The 27,063-nt window shown below is 51.0% G+C and overlaps 1 protein-coding gene and 2 long non-coding RNA genes across 5 annotated transcripts; 1 reads left to right on the top strand and 2 right to left on the bottom strand.

Moving 5' to 3' along the window:
• Positions 1 to 616: 616 nt before the first annotated feature.
• On the bottom strand, positions 617 to 7,872 carry LOC146758634 (uncharacterized). 3 transcript variants are annotated; one of them, XR_014934024.1, is made up of 6 exons: positions 7,716 to 7,872; positions 3,019 to 3,139; positions 2,251 to 2,356; positions 1,968 to 2,064; positions 1,390 to 1,462; positions 617 to 714 (listed from the first exon to the last, which is right to left on the bottom strand). It is a non-coding gene; the product is annotated as an uncharacterized LOC146758634 (long non-coding RNA). The 3 variants fall into 3 exon arrangements; XR_014934023.1 differs by lacking the exon at positions 7,716 to 7,872 and having other exon boundaries at positions 3,019 to 3,382; XR_014934025.1 differs by lacking the exons at positions 2,251 to 2,356; positions 7,716 to 7,872 and having other exon boundaries at positions 3,019 to 3,378.
• On the bottom strand, positions 6,015 to 7,650 carry LOC146758635 (uncharacterized). Its single transcript, XR_014934022.1, has 3 exons — positions 7,560 to 7,650; positions 6,980 to 7,174; positions 6,015 to 6,599 (listed from the first exon to the last, which is right to left on the bottom strand). It is a non-coding gene; the product is annotated as an uncharacterized LOC146758635 (long non-coding RNA).
• Positions 7,873 to 12,363: 4,491 nt separating the features above from the next.
• On the top strand, positions 12,364 to 27,063 carry LOC146758633 (uncharacterized). The gene is made up of 7 exons (XM_085514894.1): positions 12,364 to 12,450; positions 13,243 to 13,314; positions 13,674 to 13,766; positions 13,900 to 14,010; positions 14,323 to 14,470; positions 14,760 to 14,946; positions 27,010 to 27,063. The coding sequence occupies exons 2-7, from the start codon at positions 13,311 to 13,313 to the stop codon at positions 27,061 to 27,063; spliced, it is 597 nt and encodes a 198-aa protein (XP_085371020.1). The 5' UTR covers positions 12,364 to 12,450; positions 13,243 to 13,310.

The raw sequence follows: 27,063 nt of genomic DNA, 5'->3' as shown, positions 1-27,063 counted from the left end.
CCTGAGTACTGGAAATTACAATACAAGGAAATTTCCACAATTAACTTCATACAGTATTTAACCATCCAGTGCTGCTGATCCCTGTTCATGTCCTTGTTCAATAGAGCAATACACAAACAGTGATGCTGGAAGAAAATGAAGACACCACAAGAATCAGGGGCTGGAGATACCAACAGAACCAAGAGCTGAATTCACAGACAGAGCACAGCATGTCAGAATGATGCAAACAAGACAATTTTAACAGGCTTTTCTTTTTCAAGATTTTTTTTCTTTTTCTGGAATAGAAACACATTAAAATATCAGCTCCCGCTGCTTGATCAGATGAAGACATGACGCATTTACTGTGCAGCTTCATATAGGAGCACCTGAGCTACCTGGAGCAATAAGGCTTTGTTAATTTGTCCATCAGCAGCTCTGCATCTCATTCAGTTTTTCATGTCATTTTCATAAGGCAAACAACGAAACAGAAGTTACTTTCATGTTTGAGAATTGGGATTAGTTGTCAGCTACATACGAGTATGTATTTGTTATGCAGTATGAATTCACACAGATCAGGTTGCTCAAGCAGTGCTGGGAGCAGTAAAGTCATTCATCTCAGCTGGAAGTCCAATATTACCTGGGGTAGCAGATGCTGTGGGGTTATCAGTTGCAAATAACAGCTTTTCCTTCAGCTGCTCATAATTCTTATAGGCTGGAAGGTCCAAGCGATTGAAACTGAAAACAAAGAGAAACCTTAAGTATTGAACAACAGTTTAAACCACCAAATATCCATTAGGAACACAGGCATATGAACTGTCCGGTTCAGAAGGAAAACTGCATTTGTACCCTCTAAAACACCTGTATCTTGACATGCACTTGTCTATGAAAGTGAGAGTTAAAGCACAACAAGCACCTGAGCAGCGATAACTTTCCATAACTGGCAATGTATTTAGTAACAAGTCTCACCTAATCTCTCTTCTGTATCTGAAACTTAAAATCTGAGCATCTTCACAAAGCACCAGCGTAACTGAGAAACTGAGCAGAAGCTACATTTTCTCCAGCCAAGAGGGAGCATGAGCGTGGCTATTTATTTTCATTGCCAAGATCGAGCGTGGTGATAATGAAAGATCAATCCCAAACTCTTTAAAAAAAGGACAACCTTAAGTACTAAAAGTAGCTTTACGTTTTTAGTGATGTGCAGATCCATGGCGTTTACAATGGAATCAGCTCCACAACAAAACTGCTTTTCAGAAGTTCAACTATTACTCAGCAGAGCTTACTGCCATAGCCCAGTGCTTTGCTTTCACACAGTCTCAGACACTTCCATATCACACCCACTTCCTAAAATCTCAAAGTAGATTTCCATCCATAAGAACAGAACCACAGCAGAGTTTGATCCTTCGTACTTACCAGGTGTGACTTCCAGGTAACCAGTTTTCCTTTCCAACTTTCTCAATGCAAAATTTTTGGGGTCTGTTGCTCCCTGTACAAAAATCAAACAATGAATTCTTAGGTCTAACAGCCCGTGTATACCAGTAGGTAATACATGAACACAGCGCGTGAAAACAAGACTATAACTACTTGCAGAGCACAAAGACATTTGTCTCTCACTACATCCCTCTGAAGAAATCCACGTAGTGAAATGCATCAATATGAAGCGGTTTTCAAAGAAACTCAACCACTGAATCACATCGTTGGTTTGGTACTGGAAGGAATCTCTGGAGTTTACCTAGTCCTGCCACTCTGATCAACCAAGGATACCCAGAGCAGGCTGCCCTGCCAGGACCATGTCGAAACCATGGATCAAGTCACTGATGCAAGGCGTGTTCACATTCCATCCATCCCTTTTTCTATCACAGCTCTACCAATATGCAAGACTCAGATTCCATATAAATTCATTAAAAAATACCCTTAAACACACAGCTTGGTCCTTATTAAGAAAAAAGGAAATAACATGAGCATAAAATGCATTAAAGAGGGCTCGTTACCCGTGAGGTCAGCAAATCCTCCTACTGGTAATCTGCACGTTCCAGTAACAAACTGTAGAAATCTCATTCTCTTCTCATTATCTATTTATTTCCCAAACTGAAAAATAATAATTAACATTGATGTCAAGTTTAATATTGAAATGTTCACTTCCCCATCCCCCATGGGACAGCTGGATTAGCAGTTATCATTTACATTTACATGCTACTTATCTGTTGAGTAATTCTGACTATTGCTCATTAAGCTGTTGCTGCGTTCTTGTGTGGAAAAAAGAAGTCTACAAACCTGCCAGAACCACAATATCTGTCTGCAGGTTCTGCTATCATGCCAGTAGATGGTATTGCCTCTGCCAGTCATTCAGATCAATTTCTTGAATTCCACACAGGAGCACCTTTAGGGAAGAAAAATTTCATAAACATGGAAACTACAAGCTACTACTTTGCTTCTACAGCAAGACTATTGTACTGAAATACTACTGTACTTCAAAGCACCCGCAATCACAGTACGCTTGGTTTTAATATTAAACTCTGAAACTTCCACAGCAAATAATAACATCCGTAGCAACAAAGAAGATACACCAGTCATGAAAACGAATGCATTTAGACATATAAACCATACTTTCTCATTGCCTAACCGTACAATTCTGTGCTAGAAATACGATGTTCTGCTGCAGAGTATAATTTGGAGAGACCAAAAGCAGCTAAAACCTGCTCCACTCTGTAATTTGACCATCCGCTGATATTTGTTTCTTATCTCCCTTGCTTTCCAGTCACTCACTCTTTAGACACACGCAAATCACATTGTCAAGGACTACAAAAACACTGTCAGCCAAAAAATTTATGCTGGCAGAATCTAAACATTAGAAATGTGTCTAAATTGGTTGCAAAGAAGAAAGTGAAGAACAACACAGTAACCAAATACTACCTGATACATAAGGCTTCTCTCACACATCCTGAAAGCAGAACCACCAGCCTTAATGAACTCTGCTCTTCAGACCCTGACTGAAATTCAAGTATTACATGTAGCAGCCTGGATCTGACAATAGTCTTTTACCTCCAGCTCCTTAGCATCAAAGGACCGCAGATACTGCTGGGGCAGAATTTCATTGAAGCCTTCAAAAGAAGCTTGTGTCTGTTCCTCAGCGCCTCAGGAAAGTCTCCATTCTGCTACCAGCCTGGAAAAGACACAGAAGGATCATTTAAAACGGGCTACGCTAACCCAAGTTCATCTTTGTTAGTTTGTTTTGAAATGAACCGTAAGCTGTGTTAAGAAAAATGCTGGAAAGTTCTGGGGATAGAGCACTGTGTAACTGTATTCTAATTGTGTTCCCAACCTTCACCCTGCACAAACAATTTTAAGTTAAAACCCTATGTTTCCAACCACTCAACTATGGAAAGCATTTTAGGCTCCAATAGCAGGCAGCATCTACTCACTGTTGATATTAATGAGAGCACAGGAGTCCCTTGCTACCCGGAGGAAGAAAAAAATGCAGAGCTATATTCATCTAATATGTTCCATACTTGTTTCTGTTAATCGGGAAACTTTGCTCTGTGGTAGAAACTCCACTCTCCATTAAGAAAAGGGAGAAAAGCAGGCAGGAGACGCAAAGAACCTGAACCCAGGGAGAAGCAGATATTATGCTGAATTCAAGCCTAACCTGTCAGGAGAACTGGAATCGAAAGGAGAGATGAAACTCTGGGGAACGCAACACAGGACACAGAGTGTGACAAAAGAACATTGCTTAAGCTGGAATACGAGCTCTCCCTGGCTTCCTCAAAACCAGAAGAGAATGGTCTTCTGCAGGTACTCCCTCCTCTCTATTCCAATGAGTATTTTGCACAACTGCCAATGCCAATACGTTCCTTCTGCAAATGTCGCTGTTTCTGTGAAACCTTTCCAGATGACTCGTGACAAAAGCAATTTCTACTCCCGCATCCCTCAAAACCTTCCCACAAAGAAGCCTTCACAGATCAGATGGTAAGAAAGAGGGAATTCTACGGCCACAGCAATAAAGCGTGCAAAAAAGCAACCAACACAACCACGCCAAACCGTAGCCCAGACTCGTCCCGCTCACTGCAATCCAGACCCACTCCATCCGTACAAACTTTCATCCACGCCCACTGCCCCAGCCCAACACAGCACCGAGGTGTGCGGATCCATCGGCACCAATTCCAGCGGGGAGTCCTCATTCACACCCCCGGAACAACAACGCACACCAACACGGCCGGGGCCGGCTCAGGCTCTGCCTCCAGGCTTTTGGGGCCGGCCGGGTGACTCCGCAGCACAGCGAGACCGTGGAGCTGCCTGGGAGCCGCCTCTGGGTGCCAGCAGCACCGCGAGCTCCTCCCCCGACAGCCCCTCCGTGCCCCCGCACCGAGGCCCGACCCCGTTCGCAGCACAGAGCCCGCTCCTCCCGGCCCCGCTCATGGCTGCCATGGCCCGGAAGTGCTCTCCGCCGCCTGCAGGAAGCACTTCCGGTCACTGGCACTGTCATGTGGCTCAGGCCGGGCTGGGGCCTGGTGGGGGGGGGCGGCTGCCAGAAAAGGACCCAAAATTCACGTCTCGTTCCGTGTCTTTCCTCTCACTTTCCCTCCTTTACATTCCCATTCCCTTCCTTCCTTCCTCGCCCTCGTCCCCTTCCCGTCACCACCTCCCTGTGTCCATTCCAGTGCCTGGCCACCTGTTCTGACCAGTAATACCTCGTAGTGTCCAGCCTGAATCTCCCCTGTCGCAGCTTGAAGCCATTCCCTCTGGTCCTATCATTAATGACACGAGAGAAGAGGCCGAGCCCCAGCTCACTACAGCCTCCCTTCAGGAAGTTAGAGAGAGCAATGAGGTCTCCCCTGAGCCTCCTCTTCTCCAGGCTGAACATTCCCAGCTCCCTCAGCCGCTCCTCATACGGCCTGTGCTCCAGACCCCTCACCAGCTTTGTTGCCCTCCTCTGAACACGTTCCAGGGCCTCCATGTCTTCCTTGCAGTGAGGGGCCCAAAACTGAACACAGCACTCGAGCTGCGGCCTCATCAGTGCTGACAACAGGGGGACAATCACCTCTCTGCTCCTGCTGGCAACACTGTTTCTGATGCAGGCCAGGATGCAGTTGGCCTTCTTATTATACAGCAAAGGAATCTCCTGAAAAGGAAACCAGAATATCTGGCAACATGAAACAAAGTTCTGATTCATAAAAGACTGGCAGCAAGGCCTGAATCTCTTGTGTAATCTGCTCTTGATGTATCACATTAGCACTAGGTGGAATGCAGAAGCTTCCTGAGATGTGATAATCAAAACTTAGTCCAATGCCTTTAAAAAAGCCTTTAAGAGATTACTCCTCCTTGGCTGTTTAAAATAAACTTAGGTAATACAAAATGTTAGAAAATTTTTGGACAGCTCCCCAGGGCCGGGGTTTGGAAGGCCGTATTGACGAGAGTCAATCAAGCTCCGGCTGCAGGCGTATATGTGTGTGCCAGTTCTTTAACACAGTAGGAATCACAACTTGCTGCGTGATCAAAATTGTGCATGTGCTACTCCTGAACCCCAATTACTTCCAACGGTGTTAAATTACCCCTTGATCTCAAAGCTGAACAAAACAACAAAATGCCACACCAATACTGAATACATAGAAACAATCAACTCCTTGGGCCTCAAGGGGAGGATGATGCACAGGCCACGGCTGCCAGCGTGCAGCTGAGCTTCCCAGGGCAAACAGCAGCACACGGTACATCAGAAGCTGAAAGAACCCTCAGGGAAGAGAGGCCAACTCAAGGGGCTGAGCACGGGACACCCTTCTTCCTGCCAGGCTGCTTCCCCTCCTCTGGTTTCTTTCTGTCAGTCCTCAGAGAGCAAGGAGATGCTCACAGCCTGTCACCAGCACTTACGGTTTGGCTGAAAGGCCACAGGTTGGGAAGACCAACAAGGAAACGGGGGAAAACCTGCACCATGTCAAGGGAGAGACGTGAAGCGGACCGCTTCGTCGCCCTGTGATTGCCAGCCTGAGCGAGGGACGTTCTGACCAGCTACTGAAAGAGGCAGCACCAGGTTTAGAAAGTTTGCTTCAATTTTATTGCGTACAAAAGGACTCGGCTTCTATTTATTACCCCGCCCACACCCCAAAATGAAGCCCCAGTGCCCAGGATTTCCGCTTAGCAATCAGTCACTCAGCCTCCAGTCAGACCCAAGGAGAAGCCAAACCCCAGGGCTATGTCACCTCCTCCCTCTCCAGTCCCAGCCAGCCCTATTTCAACCTAACCCTACACCAGGCCTGGACCTCAAGAGACACACCCTGAAGGAACACAGCGTCTCCAGCTCTTGCTGTACACCAAGTCCTGCACAGGTGAAGCCCTCTTTGCTTCTAACGCAGCACAAGTCCTTCCTGTCCAGTTCACTTCCATCATCTCCACCGTCCATGACAGGGAAAGCACGGCTGTGCCGGTAAACTGGACTGTTCAGTCAGCAGCTTTTGGTGCCACCTCCGAGGAAGCGCTGCAGGTGGTTCTGCTGTCCTTTGTAGCTTCTTGCTCAGGCCATCATCGTTGCTTTCTGCTTTCCTTCTCGGCTTTCTTCCTCAGCTGAGCAGCGCTTGCCTTGCTTCAGCTTTCTTCATTCTCTCCCAAGTCTCAGTCCCCAAACTCTCCGAGTCCTACAAGAATCAATTCGGAAACGCTCAGGGAACCTTCTCAGCTAACAACTGATTGGCGGCTCGCTTTGGGAGCTCAAGTCACCCTGCTGGGCACGTTGGGCTGCCAGAACTGGGAACCGCCTTCCTGACAGTCGGGCACACAAGAAACTCCACCCCTGTCTCGTTCCCCAAATCCCACACAAACCAGAGCCTAAAGCCCTTTCCTGCAAGGCGGTCCCTGCACGGGCGGGAGGACTCTCTGCCTGGCAGCTCATAGGGCGCAACAGCAGCCGCAGGATAAGACTGAGCTGGCACCTCCAGGCTGCTGGCAACAGCTACAGATGGTTCCCTCCCAGCTGGTTGCCCGTGCCTTTCTCCCAGCCCATGAGAGCACCACTTACTGCCTTTGGGAACTTGGAAACTGGCAGCATGATGGCCAGCACAGAGAAGCTGCAAAACGGCTCCGTAGAAGAGTCTGTGGCGCAGCATGTTCTTCATTAGCATGGGCTCAGGGATCTCAGGTGGCCAGAAATGCAGTTCAGCAGCCATAGCACAGACAGCCTGCTGCTCTACTGCTCTCTTATGGAGGCTGCCTGCTGCGAGGGGGGAAAAAGAGGCATCATTACTCTCAGGCACTGTGATGGAGTTACTTCCTGCTAGAAACATTTCCAGGCTGACTTAGAGAAGTGCTCTGAAGCTTGGTCACCTTGGGCTACCGACCCAAGAACAAAGAGGGACAACAAACTTGCATTTCAATTGCCCTTTAGCGCCCGCCTCGGAGAAGAGCCCTCAGCCTTCAGTATCGCTGCACTTACAGGTGAGGGGAAGAGAAGCAAGAGGACGGGTGGGTGTCAAAGAAGGGAAAATTTACCAGGCAAGAATAAACCTATCCCTGAGCTCCATCACACACATGTGAATACTGCCTTACTAATATGAACAATAACATTATTCACACAGCTAAATTTACTCACATTCACGTACCTGGTTGTGGACATGTTCGAGGCCTCGCTGCTGCTGTGCTGTTCAATGCCGGCCACAGCAATAAAGCGCACAGAAAGCCCATCTGTTGCAGACAGAGGAGTGAGCCGTGCTTAACCAACACTGCTTCAGCGCACGCTTACAGTAAGGCACACCTACCTTGCGCTGGCCATGCAGGAAGCTCGTGACGCAGCTCCAGACGGCTCTCCTGAGGCCCAGCTTCATTTCACGGCCACTCACGCTCTGCTGCTGGACATTCTGCAACGGAAAAGCCACCGGATGCAAATCCCATCCCTCGCAGATGGCATCAGACCTCCGCTCTCATGGCAGTCGCACTCACGGCTCCGGGGGAGAAAGCAGACGTGTGCTTACCGAGCGAGCGCTGTTTGCTGCCAGCTGCTGGTAGGAACCCACGCCTAACCCTACAGTACCAACAGTAACCTATGCCTAACTCTACTATGGGAACAACAATCTACTCCTAACACTAAAGAATGAAGAGGAACAAACTCCTAACAGGAAAACACCAACTACTAACACTAAACCTACTCCTAACCTACTCCTAACACTAAAAAATGAACAATAAGCAATGCCTAACTCAAAAACACAAACAATAACCTATGCCTAACTCAAAAACACTAACAACAACCTACACCTAACTCTAAAACTAAACTAAACCCAAAAATCAACTATAGAAACAGGGACTGGAACAAACAGGGTAAAGATGGGACTGGGGGCCCACAGAATGTGGCTGCAGAATAGGCCCAAAGGAGGAACAGATGTTACAAAAATGCCACCCAACTAATGCAGGGGGCGGGGGCCGTGCAGCGGGTAAGGAGCTCAGCGCCTGGACCAGCCACGGTGGAGCTGTGACCATGCCAGCGTGGGGCCTGGCATGGTGGTGTGGTGCCAGGCCAGCTATGCCGTGGGTGGATCCACCTCCATGGGCTCCTCTGGAGGTGGATCCACCTCCATGGGCTCCTCTGCAGGTGGATCCACCTCCATTGGCTCATCTGGAGGTGGATCCACCTCCATTCACTCATCTGGAGGTGGATCCATAGGCTCCACCTCCATAGGCTCCACATGGGTGGTGGTCACGGGGCTGGTCCAGGCATGATGGAATATGGCTCTCTTACCCCTCCTCTGCCTGGTGGTCATGGCGGGCCCCCTCCTCCTTCTCACTCCTAGGGCCCCCAGCTCCATCCTCCTGCCTGAAACAGGGAAAACTTCTACCCTAGCCCTCTTAGCTGCCGACATGGCTGCTAACTGCCACAACTGTCAGTGGCGAGTGTGTTGCGCGCGGCAGCGGTGACCAAGGTGACGTGGAGAGGGTTCTAAAATGGCGGCCGCACGGCTGGCACTGGTGTTCCACATAGGATGAGGAGGGCGCTGGTAATAGCAGGACAAGGGGAAACTGATTTAAGTTGAAAGAGGGAAGATTTAGGTTGGATGTTAGGGGGAAAGTTGTTTACTAGGAGAGTGGTTAGGCCCTGGAACAGGCTGCCCAGGGAGGTTGTGGATGCCCCGTCCTTGGAGGTGTTCAGGGCCAGGTTGGACAGGGCCCTGGGCAACCTGATCTAGTAAAGGTGTATGTTTGGTGGCCCTGCCAGGCAGGGGGGTTTGTTCTTCATGATCCATGAGGTCCCTTCCAACCTGGGTCATTCTGTGACTCTGTGATACTGGTGTGTGGCTGTTTGTCCCAGCGCGCTGACCTTTTGTCTTCAGGTTCACCAACAAGACTGTAACTGATTTATGGAGGAGGCAAGTGATGGGTGCTACTGTGTGACAATCAACATCACTTTGTGGACATTCGAAAGCACCGTCCTCCAGAGTTGTTCACCTCCAGAAGAGGGTGCTCAGAAGTGTTTACTGGCAGAAGATCTGGCAGCTGCCCCCCCCCACCAGGCCCCAGCCCTGCCTGAGCCACGTGACAGTGACAGGAAGTGCTTCCTGCACGCGGCGGAGAACACTTCCGGGCCATGGCGGCCATGAGCGGGGCCGGGAGGAGCGGGCTCTGTGCTGCGAACGGGGTCGGGCCTCGGTGCGGGGGCACGGAGGGGCTGTCGGGGGAGGAGCTCGCGGCGCTGCCAGCACCCAGAGGCGGCTCCCGGGCGGCTCCACGGTCTCGCTGTGCTGCGGAGTCACCCGGCCGGCCCCAAAAGCCTGGAGGCAGAGCCTGAGCCGGCCCCGGCCCGGATCGTGTGGTGCGGCTCTGGCCGTGCTGGGCTGTGCGGCACCAAGAGGAAGACGTCCGTTCGTTTGCCGGCCACTCGCTGGCTGTAAGATCCGGGTGGCGCCGAGGCCTGGTTAAGAAACGGCGTGGATGAAGGTTTGTACGGATGGAGTGGGTCTGGATTGCAGTGAGCGGGACGAGTCCGGGCTGCGGTTTGGCATGGTTGTGTTGGTTGCTTTGAAGGGCTGCCGTCATAGGGCGGAGGGAGGGAGAGGGAGAGGGAGGGAGCTTTGAACAGTGCGGGCAGTCAGGAGCACGTCGTGTTTCTGCCTGCTGTGTTGGCGCTGCCGTAAGTCTTTGGGTCCCCAGGGAGGCTCTCCCTGGGGGTGTCCCGATTGGAAGGCAGGATTCAATCTCGCCGCAGCCCGTCCATGGCAGGCAGACGCTTCTCTCCTCTGCTCATGGGAGTCAGCAGTGCCAGGGGTTTCACAGCGCGTGTTGCAGTGGCTAGCAGCCTCCGTGTGTTTTTCTGTTGCAAACAGGATCCCATGGTGGAGCCGAACTAGAAGCAGACGTTGGTGTCTTGTGGCAGGAGCAAGGGCAGTGGAAGCGCTGCCCGATGCAGGGTGTTGGTGACTGCCATGAGAGCAGAGGTCTGATACCATCTGTGAGGGATGGGATTTGTATCCGGTGGCTTTTCCGTTGCAGAATGTCCAGCAGCAGAGCGTGAGTGGCCGTGAAATGAAGCTGGGCCTCAGGAGAGCCGTCTGGAGCTGCGTCACGAGCACCTTGTGTGTGTGCTGGCCATCATGCTGCCAGTTTCCAAGTTCCCAGAGGCAGTAAGTGGTGCTCTCATGGGCTGAGAGAAAGGCACGGGCAACTGGCTGGGAGGGAACTGTCAAATACAAGATATGAAATACTAAAGTATTGATGCTACAGATAAAGCTCAGTTTGCATTTTTGTTAGAGTCTGTGACAACAAATACAATGCCCCTGAAGAAATGGCTTTTTTGGCCATTAAAAGACAAAATGCAATCTTTTGATTTGCACAAAGCAGTAAAAACAACACTGGAGCGATTTTCTTTATCCTTTGACAGAGTCTCTGTGTCTTTAATGTCCCTTCCCACCCAAACCATTCCACAATTCTATATTTCCACAATGTAAATGTGAAAATATCTGCCATGGTCTCCTGCTGCTCTAGATGACTGGGAATCCTCAGCGTCCATAACAAGCCCAGGGGGAGCCTGGTCCTTGCGGTGGATTAGATCTACCCAGTGGGACACGCTCCCAGTAATTCTTCCCCAGCAGCCTGGCACTCACCCACTAAGGGATGCCACAAGCACCCACTCTATGCAGCCCTGCTGCACAGGAGGAGCAGCCCGTGGGGAGGCCCAGCCAGCAGCCTGGGGATGTGAGGTCACTATGCCCTGCCACATTGCTGCCTTGTGCCACAAGATCACAATGCCCAGCTGCGTGCTCTAGGTGTTCTGTGCCCCAGTAGCAGCACTCGTTGTGGCTGTAGCAGTGGTGGTAGCAGCATGGCACGAGTACTGGGGGCCACGGCCCCCACCTGCCTTGCCGTCCTCCTACTGATAGCCATGTGTTGTCAGGAGACTTGTGCTGCTCCAGGGCGAGCAGCAGGAGCAGGTGGGTGGGCAGAGATGGGGTAAAAAATAAGCGGAAATGAGAGTGAGAAGCCCAGGTTCTGGTTCCAGTGGCTCTGTGCCTTATAGCCCTAGGGCTGCCTTCGATAGGGGCGGGGGGGTATTGGAAAGGGGGGACAGGCAGCACCACAGGAGCTGGGCAAGGGCATGAGGAAGCCCTGTGCTCCCACGGCTCTGCCGCTGGCTGGGTGGAGCATGCTCTTCATCCTGGGGGTGTCCCAGGGGAGAACGTGGAAGGTGTGTGCTGGGAAAAGCATGAGCATTTCTGCTCCAGCTGCCTGATGCTCCCCATAGAAAAATCCTGGTTCCCAACAGAGACCCCCAGCTGTAGCCCAGTGTGTTTCAGACACCTTTTCTTTGTATGCTCTTCCACGCGGTCCCGGAGGGGTGCTGCATGTGGCCAGGAGGGAGCATTTGTAAAGCTGCCGAGTGCTAGGCTCCAGGTCACCCTGGCCCCTCTATAGCTTTGGCGATCAAGGCCTGAGTCTCCCATCCTGTTACCTGTCCCCTTCCCTGGCCCCTTCCCTGTCACTAAGGGAGAGGAAGATCACAGCATGCAATGGGAACATCCCTCTTCTGTTCTTTCTTCTAGATGATGACATTGGTACTCCTTCCTCAGATGACTGGAAGGAAACTGCTTTTGTGCCTCAGGGGAAACTCCGAGGTAAGTTGTGAGTGTCTGTTTCCTTGGAAGTCGAAAAATTAGTGCTATAATAGCTTATTTGGGTACGTAAGGCTCTCCAAAGGTCTTTCAAGTCTCTTTGTGCTTTGAAGGTCGTACACAGATCAGTCATTAGTATTTCTTTACTTGGAGAATTGTCACATTTCAGTGGGAAGGCGGCCCTTGCCAGTCTTTGCTCCTATTCCTTTGCTGTTTGGGCCATGTCATTCCCTGACCTGCAGCCAGTCCTCACAGGTCACTGCAGGAAAAAAAACAAGGCAGACCCCAGTGCACAGCGGAAGCTCTCCTCACCTGTGTCTGATCACTCTTGTGCCTGCAGGTCCCTTTGGTGCATTTCGAAAGCAAAGTCGCATCCCTGAGCCTGGGGTGGATGCCAGAGGTAAGTCACCAGTCTTCATCTCATGATCTTTGCTCATATTTGGCTGTGGAAGTTCAGGGGGGGTTCATCTTTTCACTGCCTGGTGATTTCTTCCCCATGAGAAGCTTGGGTAGTCACTGTTTCTTGGGTGCTGCATGCTCCCAGCATCCCGTTGACTTTGTCTCCGTACATCAGAGATCTCCCCACTAAAAAAACCTTGAGGGGCCAAATGTTCTTCTATGCCTTCTCTGAAGATTGTTTTACATGGCCTGGAGAGAGTATCTGGAAAGCTGCTGAGTGCCAGCCAACTGCCCACCTGGCTTCTCTGCAGCTTTGCAAATTTTGACCCAGGTCTGAGTGCCATGTCATCACCTGAGCCCCTTCCAGTCACTGCAGGTCCCTAAGGAAGAGAGAAATCACAGCATACCATGGCACCCAAACAGCAGCACCCTGGCACATGAGTGGCAGGCCCAGCTGCCCCCGGGCATCAACACCAGGAGATGTTTCTCGTCGATGCTGTGCCTATAAGCAACGCTTTGCCAAAGCCTCAGCATAATCCAGCCTGTGAGCCTCAGGGCAGTCCCACAGGAAAGGGCCTTTAGATCTTGCCCTTCCTCTTCCACCCCCTTCCCTTCTCCAGGCAGTTCTACACACGGTTCCTTTTTGGACTGTCACGGTGCCACTGCGGGCACCCAACAACTATTTGCCAGATGCTTCTGTGTGGCAGGGAGAGGAGAGTGCTGTGGAGCAGTGCTGTCATTCCAGTGTAAACAGGTGTCTGACAGGAGCTGCTCTGTCTGTGTTTGCTGACAGCTCCTAGTGGAGTTGAATGGCATCCAGTTTCCCAGCTGAGCTCCAGGACAGAAGCCCCAGCGATTCAAATGGGTACGTCATGAGATTTTAGTTCCTTTGAGAGATGCCAGCTCACAGTCCTAATGTCAGCCAGGCGCGTCTGCAGGTGTGAGTGAGAATGCACACCTGTGTGTGTGTGCCCTGCCCTCGCACAATGCCCTGGTCCCATTCAGTGATGCCGTTATGCGTTTAGGTAAGCTGCAGTGTGTGGTGAAAAGTTCTCATTCTTTGGTTGCAGAAGTGCCTCCAGGGAAGGCCGTGCTAAATCCTTAGTTGTGCTGGAACCCCACAGGCATCCCAGGGGTGGCTGTTGTCGTTACTGACTTCACTGAAAAGACCGTTCAGTTTAATACCTTGTTTGTCTGAAAGTTATCTTAATGCTTTCTGTTTAGGTCCTGAGAAACAGAAAGAGGCCCTGGAAACAGGAAAATATCTGCAGACACTGCCCCCTCTGCTAATGAAAATCATGAAGGACAAAGCACGTGGTAGGTGTATTTCCGTCTGTTCCCTGAAAGGCTTGTGAAACTGAATTTCTAGAAATACATGTGGAGAAACTGTACCATCTTCCTGATGAGAAGCAGTTACTTACAGTCCCACTCCCTTACCTCCTTTCTAAAGAGACAGGTGGAGCACCTATGCGCTGGCTTGCATTTTGGAACGGCAGAGTTCGCACACTGACTGTCCCCCTGAGAGTAATAGAGGCCATGCACACAACAACTGTCACTCCAGGTAAGGGCCGCTCATAGAGCTCCGTGGCCGTGGTTAGAGGTTGCTCCCCTCCCACTGCAGCCAGTTCCCAGGGACTTAGGAACTTTGTCCTTTTGGGAACTAGGCCACCAGAACCACATTCAGCAGATAAGGAGAGGAAACAGGACCCTCCATAGTACCTCCTGTGCACAGACCCTGCATTCCAGAGCTTGCTGTGCTTCCCCTGAGCCACCAGGCACAACAGCAGCCCGGAGCGGGATCCTTCCTGTGGTTGTTCTTGTCCATGTCACTCAAAGCAGCAGCTGGTGAAACAGATCCACATTGTTTTTCCAGGTGCGGATGGTGAGGAACACGCAAATGCTGCAGACAATAATTTTATCAAGAAGTACTGCCTGGGATTCGGTGTGGCTATCTTCGTTACCATGCTGATGACAATGTTTTCGTGCTATCGTCTTGTCCGACAACGGAGGCAGATAAACCAGTGAGTTCTTGTTCACCCCCAACCCCATCCTGCCCCCTCTCTTTACTATAGGGATCCTGTGAGCAAGGAGGCATTTCTAGTTAAAGCAGCATAGAGAAGCCAGTTAGTTGTTGCCTAACACTGTCTGAGATTGACACTGTCAGACATTTAACTGGCCTCGCCATTCCTGCTCCATGTTCTTACTGCTGGGCCTGAGACAGGCCCGGAGCTGAGGGTGGCTCTATCATGCACTGTGAGGAAGGAGAGCAGGGGGTTCTCCTGTGCCCTCAGCACGTTTCTCTCCCTGCAGGCGCCTTGCTGAAGATGCTGCAGTCCAGCATATTGCCCGCAGCAACCTCACGCTTGGACAAACAGCTTGCTCGCCTCAGTGCGCCGCACAGAAAAGACGTGGCACAAACAACCGGTGCCTGTGCAGTGACAATCTGCCCACCAGCCGCAGAGCATCACCAGAGTGGCCCCTGCCAGGCCTGACGGCTGTCGGGCTCAGCTGCCCCCAGTGCATCCCCCGTAGCCCACCAGCCCAGGCTCCGTGGTCCCTGGGAAGTACATCAGGCCCAGTGGCCCCTATCCACCTTGGGCATCAACACCTCTTTCAGGGGACAGGAGGGACCCACCTGGTTTGGAAGCTTGCAGTCATCGGCTGGCACCCAAACAGCAGCACCCTGGCATCAACACCACCCTCCCGTCCCCCACCACCATCCTTCAGGGGTTGGCAGTGGCTCCCTCAAAGTGTCACCCGCAGGCAGCCACTGCCTCAGGGAAGCCTGAGAGGCCTGTCAGCCTCCAGCACCATCTCTGCCCTCACCCTCCCCTCCACCATCCATCAGGGGATGGAAGAGACCCCAGCAGAGTATAGACCTGGGGACGTCATCCAACAGACGGACGACCATAGCCTGGGGGAAGCCAACTGGCCCAGCAGCCCCCTGTCCCCCCCAGGAACTGTCACCAACTTTCCTTCACCATCCTTCAGGAGGTTGGAGCAGCCCCCACAGGGTGGCAGTTTGAGGGCATCATCCGACACCCAGAAAACCACAGCCAGGGGAAAGCATACCAGGCCCCACAGCTCCCAGCCCCCCACAGCACCAACTCTGCCCTCCCGCTCCTCTCCTCCATCCTTCAGGATGTGGGAGTGGCCCCCCCCCACAAGGTTGGCATGGGGGCAACACCTGTAAAACCTCTGCCTGGAAAAAGTATGACAGGCCCAGCAGCCCCAAGATCCCCCCAGCACCACCTCTCTCTTCATGCTCCTCTCCACCATTGGTCAGGGTGTGGGAGCATCATCACTGGTCAACACAACAGGTTCTTTCTTTAACATCCTTATTACACCTTCCGAACTGAGTATACCTTTTCTACAAAAATTCTCAGCACCACAGATGATCATATTCAAAACATCTATAACTATATGGAATATAGATATTGTAAATTAATTCAATAAAATTCAACAACAAAACAAAATAACCAAGAAGCTGCTTCCTTCAAAAGGCAGACTATTCTGACGAGGAGAAAACAGCAATACTAACATCACGTCACAGCGTTGCCATCAGGGCTCAAGCTAAGGCAGCCAGCTGACCAGGGCAGAACTTGTGTTAGATGCTGCTCAGTGACAACACCCAGAATGAAGTAGCAAGGATGTGAAGTGTAGGAGACTACTTGCGCTTATCACATTCTGTCTGCTGTAACAGCACTACTCAAAGATTTCTAATCGGGCCAAGATCTTTGTGAAGCAGCAGTTTGTTCATTACTGCCATCATGGCCGCACACCCCTACTGACTGTTGGGCAGGGCTGCAGTGGAGAACGCCCTCCACACGCAGTCCTGGGCAGGCAAGCGCTGTCGGTGCACAGTGCCACACGCTCCTTGCCATCTGCACACACGTGGGCTGGCTTTGCACTGCCAGGCACATCGTCTCGCCTGGGCACTGCAGGTCCTCGCTTGGTGGTATGCAGAGACAGCGGGGCCAACAGATGAAGTTATCTGTGTTGTGTGCAATACTTGCATGACTTGGGAGCTGACAATCCTTGTGGTTCTCTGTCCTGCACCAATTAATAGGAAGGAGAGGAGGTCCATACGTGTATGCCTGAGCATGGTTCAAATGTTGGAGGACGGACGCTATTACGATTTAGGGTGATTAGGAAGGGAAGGCGGGCAATAGAAAAGACAGGAAAAAGAATCAAGGAGTCTTTATAGGAAGCAAGAGGGAGAGAGAGTCACCACCATGGATCTGACGTGTTTAGTAGTTCAGTCATTGATCTTCAGTAGTGGTGGGTCATCAGGAGTTGTTGTTCCGCTGACGATGACTGTGACCACGGCAACAGTTTCCAATGATAGTATAAACTTACAAATAAGTCCAGCGTGGTTCAGTCAGCTCTCCTTGGTGTGACAGCTCAAATCCAAAATGGTTGAGTCAGCTCTCCTTGGAATGGCAGCTTCTGGCTCTGGGATCTCATCTGGACCTTGCCAGCAGACAAGAGGGAGCAGGGACGCCCACCTGCTTCTTGTTCTTCACAGGACACGATGGTATCATTCCCCAGTTTTCCCATACCAAGCTGGAGCCAGATCTTCTGCCAGTAAACACTTCTGAGCACCCTCTTCTGGAGGTGAACAGCTCTGGAGGAAGGTGCTTTCAAATGTCCACAAAGTGATGTTGATTGTCACACAGTAGCACCCATCACTTGCCTCCTCCATAAATCAGTTACAGTCTTGTTGGTGAACCTGAAGACAAAAGGTCAGCGTGCTGGGACAAGCAGCCACACACCAGTATCACAGAGTCACAGAATGACCCAGGTTGGAAGGGACCTCATGGATCATGAAGAACAAACCCCCCTGCCTGGCAGGGCCACCAAACATACACCTTTACTAGATCAGGTTGCCCAGGGCCCTGTCCAACCTGGCCCTGAACACCTCCAAGGACGGGGCATCCACAACCTCCCTGGGCAGCCTGTTCCAGGGCCTAACCGCTCTCCTAGTAAACAACTTTCCCCCTAACATCCAACCTAAATCTTCCCTCTTTCAACTTAAATCAGTTTCCCCTTGTCCTGCTATTACCAGCGCCCTCCTCATCCTATGTGGAACACCAGTGCCAGCAGTGCGGCCGCCATTTTAGAACCCTCACCACGTCACCTTGGTCACCGCTGCCGAGCGCAACGCACTCGCCTCTGACAGCTGTGGCAGTTAGCAGCCATGTCGGCAGCTAAGAGGGCTAGGGTAGAAGTTTTCCCTGTTTCAGGCGGGAGGATGGAGCTGGGGGCCCTAGGACTGAGAAGGAGGAGGGGGCCCGCCATGACCACCAGGCAGAGGAGCCCCCCTGCAAAGGGGCACATGTGGGTGAGATCTATGAGGCAGGGGCTGAGGTGGGTCATATCTATGGGGCAGGAGCTGCTGTGGGGCTGATGTGGGTCAGATCTATGGAACAGGTGCTGCTGTGGGGCATATGTGGGTCAGATCTATAGGGAAGGAGCTGCTGTGGGGCAGGTGTGTGTCATATCTATGGGGCAGGAGCTGCTGTGGGGCTGGTGTGGGTCAGATCAATGGGGCAGGAGCTGCTGTGGGGCTGATGTGGGTCAGATCTATGGGGCAGGAGCTGCTGTAGGGCTGATTTGGATCAGATCTATGGGGCAGGAGCTGCTGTGGGGTAGTTGTGGGTCAGATCTATGGGGCAGGATCTGCTCTGGGGCACATGTGAGTTAGATCTATGGGGCAGGAGCTGCTGTAGTGCAGATGTGGGTCAGATCTATGGGGCAGGAGCTGCTGTGGGGCAGATCTATGGGACAGGAGGTGCTGTGGTGCACATGTGGGTCAGATCTATAGACCAGGAGCTGCTGTGCGCTGATGTGGGTAAGGCCTATGGGGCAGGAGCTGCTCTGGGGCACATGTTGGTCAGATCTATGGGGCAGGAGCTGCTGTGGGTCAGATCTACTGGGCAGGAGCTGCTGTGGGGCTGATGTGGGTCAGATCTGTGGGACAGGAGCTCCTGTGGGGCACATGTATATCAGATCTTTGGGGCAGGAGCAGTTGTGGGGATGATGTGTGTCAGATCTACGGAACAGGTGCTGCTGTGGGTCTTATGTGGGTCAGATCTATAGGGAAGGAGCTGCTGTGGAGCTGATGTTGGTTAGATCTATGGGGCAGGAGCTGCTGTGGGGTAGATGTGGGTCAGATCTATGGGACTGGAGCTGCTGTGGGTCTGATGGGGGCTAGATCTATGGGGCAGGAGCTGCTGTGGGGGTGATGTGTGTCAGATCTTTGGGGCAGGAGATGCTATGGCGCTGATGTTGGTAAGATATATGGGACTGGAGCTGCAGTGGGGTAGATGCGGGTCTGATCTATGGGGCAGGAGCTGTTGTGGGTCCGATGTGGGTCAGATCTATGGGGCGGGAGCTGTTGTGGGTCCGATGTGGGTCAGATCTATGGGTCAGGAGCTGCTGTGTGGCTGATATGCGTCAGATATATGGGGCAGGAGCTGCTATTGGGCAGATGTGGGTCAGATCTATGGGGCAGGAGCTACAGTGGGGCAGATGTGAGTCAGATCAATGGGGCAGGAGCTGCTGTGGGGCAGATGTGGGTCAGATGTATGGGGCAGGAGCTGCTGTGGGGTCAGATGTATGGGGCAGGAGCTGCTGTGGGGCTGGTGTTGGTCAGATCTGTGGGGCGGGAGCTGCTGTGTTGCTGCTGAGGGTCAGATCTATGGGGCAGGAGCTGCTGTGGGGCCTATGTGGGTCAGATTTGTGGGACACGAGCTGCTGTGGGGCACATGTGGTTGAGATCTATGGGGCAGGCGTTGCTGTGGATCTGATATGGGTCAGATCTATGGGGCAGGAGCTGCTACGGGGCAGATGTGGGTCAGATCTATGGGGCAGGAGCTGCAGTGGGGCAGATGTGAGTCAGATCAATGGGGCAGGAGCTTCTGTGGGGCTGATGAGGGTCAGATCTATGGGGCAGGAGCTGCTGTGAGGCTGATGATGGTCTGATCTATAAGGCAGGAGCTGCTGTGGGGCGCATGTGGGTCAGATGTATGGGGCAGGAGCTGCTGTGTGGCTGATGTGGGTCAGATGTATGGGGCAGGAGCTGCTGTGGGGCACATGTGGGTCAGATGTATGGGGCAGGAGCTGCTGTGTGGCTGATGTGGGTCAGATCTATGGGGCAGGAGCTGCTGTGGGGCACATGTGGGTCAGATCTATGGGGCAGGAGCTGCTTTGGGGCAGATGTGGGTCAGATCTATGGGGTAGGTGCTGCTGTGGAGCTGATGTTGGTAAGATCTATGGGGCAGGAGCTGCTGTGGGGTATATGTGGGTCATATCTGTGGGGCAGGTGCTGCTGTGTTGCTGCTGAGGGTCGGATCTATGGGGCAGAAGATGCTGTGGGGTAGATCTATGGGGCAGGAGCTGTTGTGAGGCTGATGAGGGTCTGATCTGTAAGGCAGGAGCTGCAGTGGGGCGCATGTGGGTCAGATCAATGGGGCAGGAGCTGCTGTGGGTCAGATCTACTGGGCTGGAGCTGCTGTGGGGCTGATGTGGGTCAGATCTATGGGGCAGGAGCTCCTGTGGGGCACATGTGGTTGAGATCTATGGGGCAGAAGCTGCTGTGGGGAAGACGTGGGTCAGATCTATGGGGCAGGAGGTGCTGTGGGGGTGATGTGTGTCAGATCTATGGGGCAGGAGATGCTATGGCGCTGATGTTGGTAAGATATATGGGGCAGGAGCTGCTGTGGGGTAGATGTGGGTCAGATCTATGGGGCAGGAGCTGCTGTGGGGATAATGTGGGTCAGATCGATTGGGCAGGATCTGGTATGGGGCAGATGTGGGTCAGATCTATGGGGCAGGAGCTGCTGTGGGGCAGATGTGGGTCTGATCTATGGGGCAGGAGCTGCTGTGGGGGTGATGTGTGTCAGATCTATGGGGCAGGAGATGCTATGGCGCTGATGTTGGTAAGATATATGGGGCAGGAGCTGCTGTGGGGTAGATGTGGGTCTGATCTATGGGGCAGGAGCTGTTGTGGGTCCGATGTGGGTCAGATCTATGGGGCAGGAGCTGCTGTGTGGCTGACGTGGGTCTGATCTATGGGGCAGGAGCTTCTTCGGGGCTGATGTGGGTCAGATCTATGGGGCAGGAGCTGCTGTGGGGATAATGTGGGTCAGATCGATTGGGCAGGAGCTGCTATGGGGCAGATGTGGGTCAGATCTATGGGGCAGGAGCTGCTGTGGGGCAGATGTGGGTCTGATCTATGGGGCAGGAGCTGCTGTGGGGCTGATGAGGGTCAGATCTATGGGGCAGGAGCTGCTGTGGGGCTGATTGGGATCAGATCTATGGGTCAGGAGCTGCTGTGTGGCTGATGTGGGTCTGATCTATGGGGCAGGAGCTTCTTTGGGGCTGTTGTGGGTCAGATCTATGGGGCGGGAGCTGTTCTGGGGCAGATGTGGGTCAGATCTATCTGGCAGGAGCAGCTGTTGGTCAGAGCTATGGGGTGGAGCTCCTAAGGGGCAGATGTGGTTCGGATCTATGGGGCAGGAGATGCTATGGGGCTGATGTGGGTCAGATCTATGGGGCAGGAGCTGTTCTGTGGCTGATGAGGGTCAGATCTATTGGGCAGGAGCTGCTGTGGTGCTGATGTGGGTAAGATCTATGAGACAGGAGCTGCTGTGGGGCAGATGTGGGTCAGATCTATGGGGCAGGAGCTGTTGTGGGGCACAAGGGTATCAGATCATTGGGGCAGGAGCTGTTGTGGGGCACATGTCGGTAGATCTATGTGGCAGGAGCTGCTGTGGGGCAGATGTGGGTCAGATCTATGAGGTAGGTGCTGCTGTGGAGCTGATGTTGGTCAGATCTATGGGGCAGGAGCTGCTGTGGGGCTGGTGTTGGTCAGATCTGTGGGGCAGGAGCTGCTGTGTTGCTGCTGAGGGTCAGATCTATGGGGCAGGAGCTGCTGTGGGGCCTATGTGGGTCAGATCTGTGGGACAGGAGCTGCTGTGGGGCTCATGTGGTTGAGATCTATGGGGCAGGCATTGCTGTGGATCTGATATGGGTCAGATCTATGGGGCAGGAGCTGCTATGGGGCAGATGTGGGTCAGATCTATGGGGCAGGAGCTGCAGTGGGGCAGATGTGAGTCAGATCAATGGGGTAGGAGCTGCTGTGGGGATGGTGAGGGTCAGATCTATGGGGCAGGAGCTGCTGTGGGGTAGATCTATGGGGCAGGAGCTGTTGTGAGGCTGATGATGGTCTGATCTATAAGGGAGGAGCTGCTGTGGGGCGCAAGTGGGTTAGATGTATGGGGCAGGAGCTGCTGTGTGGCTGATGCGGGTCAGATCTATGGGGCAGGAGCTGCTGTGGGGCACATGTGCGTCAGATCTATGGGGCAGGAGCTGCTGTGGGGCTGGTGTGGGTCAGATCAATGGGGCAGGAGCTGCTCTGGGGCAGATTTGGGTCAGATCTATGGGGCAGGAGCTCCTGTGGGGCACATGTGTATCAAATCTTTGGGGCAGGAGCAGTTGTGGGGATGATGTGTGTCAGATCTACGGAACAGGTGCTGCTGTGGGTTTATGTGGGTCAGATCTATGGGGCAGGAGCTGCTGTGTGGCTGATGAGGTTCAAATCTACGGGACAGGAGCTGCTGTGGGGCTCAGGGGGGACAGATCTATGAGGCAGGAGCTGCTGTGGGTCTGATCTATGGGTCAGGAGCTGCTGTGGGGCTGATGAGGGTCAGATCTATGGGGCAGGATCTGCGGTGGGGCTGATGTGGGTCTGATCTATGGGGCAGGAGCTGCTGTGGGGCAGATGTGGGTCAGATCTATGGGCAGGAGCTGCTTTGGGGCAGATGTGGGTCAGATCTATGGGGTAGGTGCTGCTGTGGAGCTGATGTTGGTAAGATCTATGGGGCAGGAGCTGCTGTGGGGTATATGTGGGTCATATCTGTGGGGCAGGTGCTGCTGTGTTGCTGCTGAGGGTCAGATCTATGGGGCAGAAGATGCTGTGGGGATGATGAGGGTCACATCTATGTAGCAGGAGCTGCTGTGTGGTAGATCTATGGGCAGGAGCTGTTGTGAGGCTGATGAGGGTCTGATCTGTAAGGCAGGAGCTGCAGTGGGGCATATGTGTGTCAGATTTATTGGGCAGGAGCTGCTGTAGGGCGCATGTGGGTCAGATCTATGGGGCAGGAGATGCTGTGGAGCAGATGTGGGTAAGATCTATCGGGCAAGAGCTGCTGTGGGGCTGAAGTGGGTCAGATCTATTGGGCAGGAGCTGCTGTGGGGCAGATGTGGGTCTGATCTATGGGGCAGGAGCTGCTGTGGGGCTGATGAGGGTCAGATCTATGGGGCAGGAGCTGCTGTGGGGATGTTGAGTGTCAGATCTATGGGGCAGGAGCTTTTGTGAGGCTGATGATGGTCTGATCTATAAGGCAGGAGCTTCTGTGGGGCGCATTTGGGTCAGATGTATGGGGCAGGAGCTGCTGTGGGGCACATGTGGGTCAGATGTATGGGGCAGGAGCTGCTCTGTGGCTGATGTGGGTCAGATCTATGGGGCAGGAGCTGCTGTGGTGCTGATGTTGTTCTGATCTATGAGACAGGAGCTGCTGTGGGGCAGATGTGGTTCAGATTTTTAGGGCAGAAGGCTCTGTGGGGCAGATGTGCATCAGATCGATGGGGCAGAAGATGCTGTGGGGCTGATGGGCGTCAGATCTATGGGGCAGAAGATGCTGTGGGGCTAATGTGGGTCAGATCTATGGTGTAGGAGCTGCTGTGGGGCACATTTTGGTCAGATCTATGGGGCAGGAGCTGCTGTGGTGTAGATGTGTGTCAGATCTATGGGACTGGAGCTGCTGTGGGTCTGATGGGGCTAGATCTATGGGGCTGGAGCTGCTGTGGGGGTGATGTGGGTCCGATCTATGGGGCAGGAGCTGCTGTTTGGCTGATGTGGGTCTGATCTATGGGGCAGGAGCTTCTTTGGGGCTGATGTGGGTCAGATCTTTGGGGCCGGAGCTGCTGTGCGTCTGATGTGGGTCAGATCTATGTGGAGAATGTTTATGCAGAATGGCTTCATGAGAAAGGACATGAAGAGATTCCACTAGTTAAATTGTAAAAGAATGAATGTGATTAAAGACAAAGACGGTCTATCCTAGGGCCGATCACGGGCTAAGCAGCTATGGAGAAATCAGGATGTGAAAAGACAGGGTATGTAGCTAAAGACGAAATATGTATCTAGAGGCAAGGACGGCCTGAGGGAAAAGCAAGATGTGTAGCAAGGTGTAGACAGAGCTGCAAAGAAAAAGTATCCATAAGACTAACCACAAAGCTCAGATGAAGTAATGTGTAACCCACCAATCCTGAGCTTAACTTTTGCAATATGCATGAACTTATTACTGATTGTATAAATGAGATGCTGTAACACCTAATAAACGAGACTTGTTGACCATGATAGCATGAGACTTGTCTCCCGCGGTTACTTCCAACAAAGCTGTGTTACAGAAAGGCAGAATTTCTATACGTCCTTATCAAACTAGTTTTTTCTTCTTTTAGTTTGACTTCTGACTTTAACTTTGAAATCAGACAAAGACCTTACAGTAGCAGACGTATCTGATGAAGAATTCACCATTTGTTTACTGTTACAGCATGAAATGATTTGTAAAATGAGTACAGAGCAGGTAAAGAACATCTACCATGTGAAATCAAGGATCATCCATTCCTGCCCTAAACACACACTTATTCACCGAAAAAATTCTCCCTCTACATATCCAAAAGCTGATTTTAACAGAAATCAGAGCATAGACAGAAACACACAATCAAAATTAAAATGTTTCTTTGTGAGTCATTATGAAGTTAATAAAACATTTAATAAACACAGTGAGTCCGAGCTTCAGAGATGCTTTGTGTTTTTATTTATTTATCTAGCCGGAAGAATGTACACACACATTTCCTTGGACTGTGGTATTGAGAGATACACTTAAAGCAATCAAGCTGAAGTATAACAGAAGTATATCTAAAGCACCTTTCTTGAAGGACGGCAGGATCACTGAGGATAAGATAATACAGAGCCATAAATGAGAAGGATCAGAAGGACCAACCAACCTGTATAGCATTTCAGAGTGTAGCTGGTTCTTAGAAGAACGAATGACTCTATGGTTCTATGATTCTGTGACTTAAGGTTGGAAAAGACCACTGAAGGTCATCTAGTTCAACCATCAACCCACTCCCAGCATGCCCACTATGTCCCTCAGAGCCACATCTACACGTTTCTTGGACGTCTGCAGGGATGGTGATTCCACCATCACCCTGGGCAAACCTTTCCAATACCTAATGACTATTTTTGAGAAGTTGTTTCTCCGAACATCCAGTAGAACCTCTCCTGGCACAACTCTAAGCCACTCCCTCTTGTCCTGTCACTAGTTACACACAAAAAGAGGTTGAACCTCACCTCACCACAACCCCCCTTCAGGAAGTTGTAGAGAGCAATGAGGTCTCCCCCCAAGCCTCCTCTTCGCCGGACTAAATACCCCCAGCTTCCTCAGCTGCTCCTCACAAGACTTATGCTCCAGACCCCGCACCAGCCTCATTACCATTCTATGAACATGTGCCAGGGTCTTTCTTGTAGTGAGGGGGCCCAAAAATGAACACAGTGCTCAAGTCACAGCTTCACCAGTGCCAAGTACTGAGAGATTATCACCTCCCTGGTCCTGCTGGCAACACTATTTCTGATACAAGCCAGGCCTTCTAGGCTACCAGGCACACTGCTGGCTCACATTCATCTGGCTGTCAACTAACACCACCAGAATCTAGATTCTAGCCACAAGCCTGCAAAATGGAGTGGCATGATATTGTGATCAAAGTTGAGTAGCTGGCACTTGACTTTGTTGAACCTTATACAATTGCCTTCAGCTCATTGATCCAGCCAATTCAGATCCCTCTGTAAGGCCTTCCTACTCTCAGGCAAATCAACACTTCCTTCCAGCGTGGAGTCATCTGCAAACTCACTGAGGATACACTCAATCCCCCCATCCAGATCATCAATAAAGATATTAAACAGGACCTACCCCTATACTGATGCTTGGGAAAAAAAAAAAAAAAAAAAAAAAAAGTCAATTAATGAAGCTGGGAAACAGCACAACATTAGGCACCTCTTTGTATTCTAAGTGAGACAAGAAAGAATATTTTCCACTTTAAATTCACAGTATGTAATTAGCAACAGGATAATAGTTATCTATAAATACCTACAAAATCCTTTTACTGAAGGCTTGTTTTGTTCTGGAGACAAACCATCTGTGCATTCCACTCAGAATCTGTATTTACAAATGCTCTGACTTATGTCATTGATATCAGATCAAAAGAACCACAAGCTAAAAACTGCTAACAAAGATAAGAACCAGCTTAAGTCAATCTGCATATACTAAAAGTTTAACTCTCACTGGGTTAGTAGAAAAAAACTACAGTACTGGAATGTAGAGGATTTTACAGACACTTTACACCTGTGTTTTTAACTGTGTATCTGAAGCCCAGGCTGCCCAGCAAAGCCACCAGGTGGCACGAACACATAGTACCAGAGGTGCTTTCTCTCACCATCCCTCAGCAAAGGCGCTGCCCCAAAACAAACTGTGCGATCAACCCACCAAATGACAGAAGCACAAAATCATTTATCTGAAATGAATCTGAAAATATCTGGCAAACCAATACCCTTCATAAAAAGAGGAAGAGATGATTAACCAAAAAAATACATTCTATTTCCTCACAATTATTGAGTTCAACTTCAGGCATCTTTTTATTCACTCAACATATCCTTTAAATATCAGGTCACAGTAGCAGCCCCTGTTTTGTTCCACAAGATGAAGAGCAGTCATGCCCTGCCCGGCATTAGAGTTCTCATCACCTGTTAACTCATCTGTGAGCTCATATGCAGAAATAATGTATAGATCAATCAGCAAATTAAAAAACAAATAAAAAAACAGCAGGATGCCATAAATGTTGCACTGATTCAGCAACAGGAGATAGTATTTACCTATTTGTGGCATTCGACTCTCTAAGACAAGATCAAACCATTTCAGAAACAATAAATGTCAAAAACCCTCTCAAATCTGTATCAAAGAGCATCAAGACCTCCAAAACATTGTACCCTAGAGCTTAAACTCTCAGGAAAGAAGATGACACATACATACAAGAAAATACCTTAAGGTTGTCAGAGAGAAGGCACCTACTACATTAAAGCATTGCAACTCGATCCTTGAAACACTGCAGTACTTGCAGTCTTTACAGTTAGCTGAATTCCATTTCTAGACCATCAGAAGAGCAGTAGAACAGGTGCCATTTGTAATCAGTGAGCTCTTCAGGAGTACAAGATGGATATTAACACCACCCAGCAAATGCATGCCTTGGGCAACAAATACATGCCGCTCTACTTCACAGCGACAATTGATGTGATATCTAAAGTATTCATAAATAATATCCACATATACTATTGGTTCCATTTAAATCTAATCAGAACTTGGTACAGTGTATATTAACAGTACAAAATTGTAAAAACAGCTTTCAAGTTAAATTTTTCAATACATGGTCCTTCTACAAGGAATATAATGATTGCACCCTAAAACTTCAAATAGAATATCCATGCATCATTTAG

This window comes from Coturnix japonica, chromosome 13, assembly GCF_054131305.1.
Source record: "Coturnix japonica strain WE chromosome 13, WE-NBRP24, whole genome shotgun sequence".
NCBI lineage: Eukaryota > Metazoa > Chordata > Aves > Galliformes > Phasianidae > Coturnix > Coturnix japonica.
This window is presented reverse-complemented; position numbering and strand designations above follow the sequence as displayed.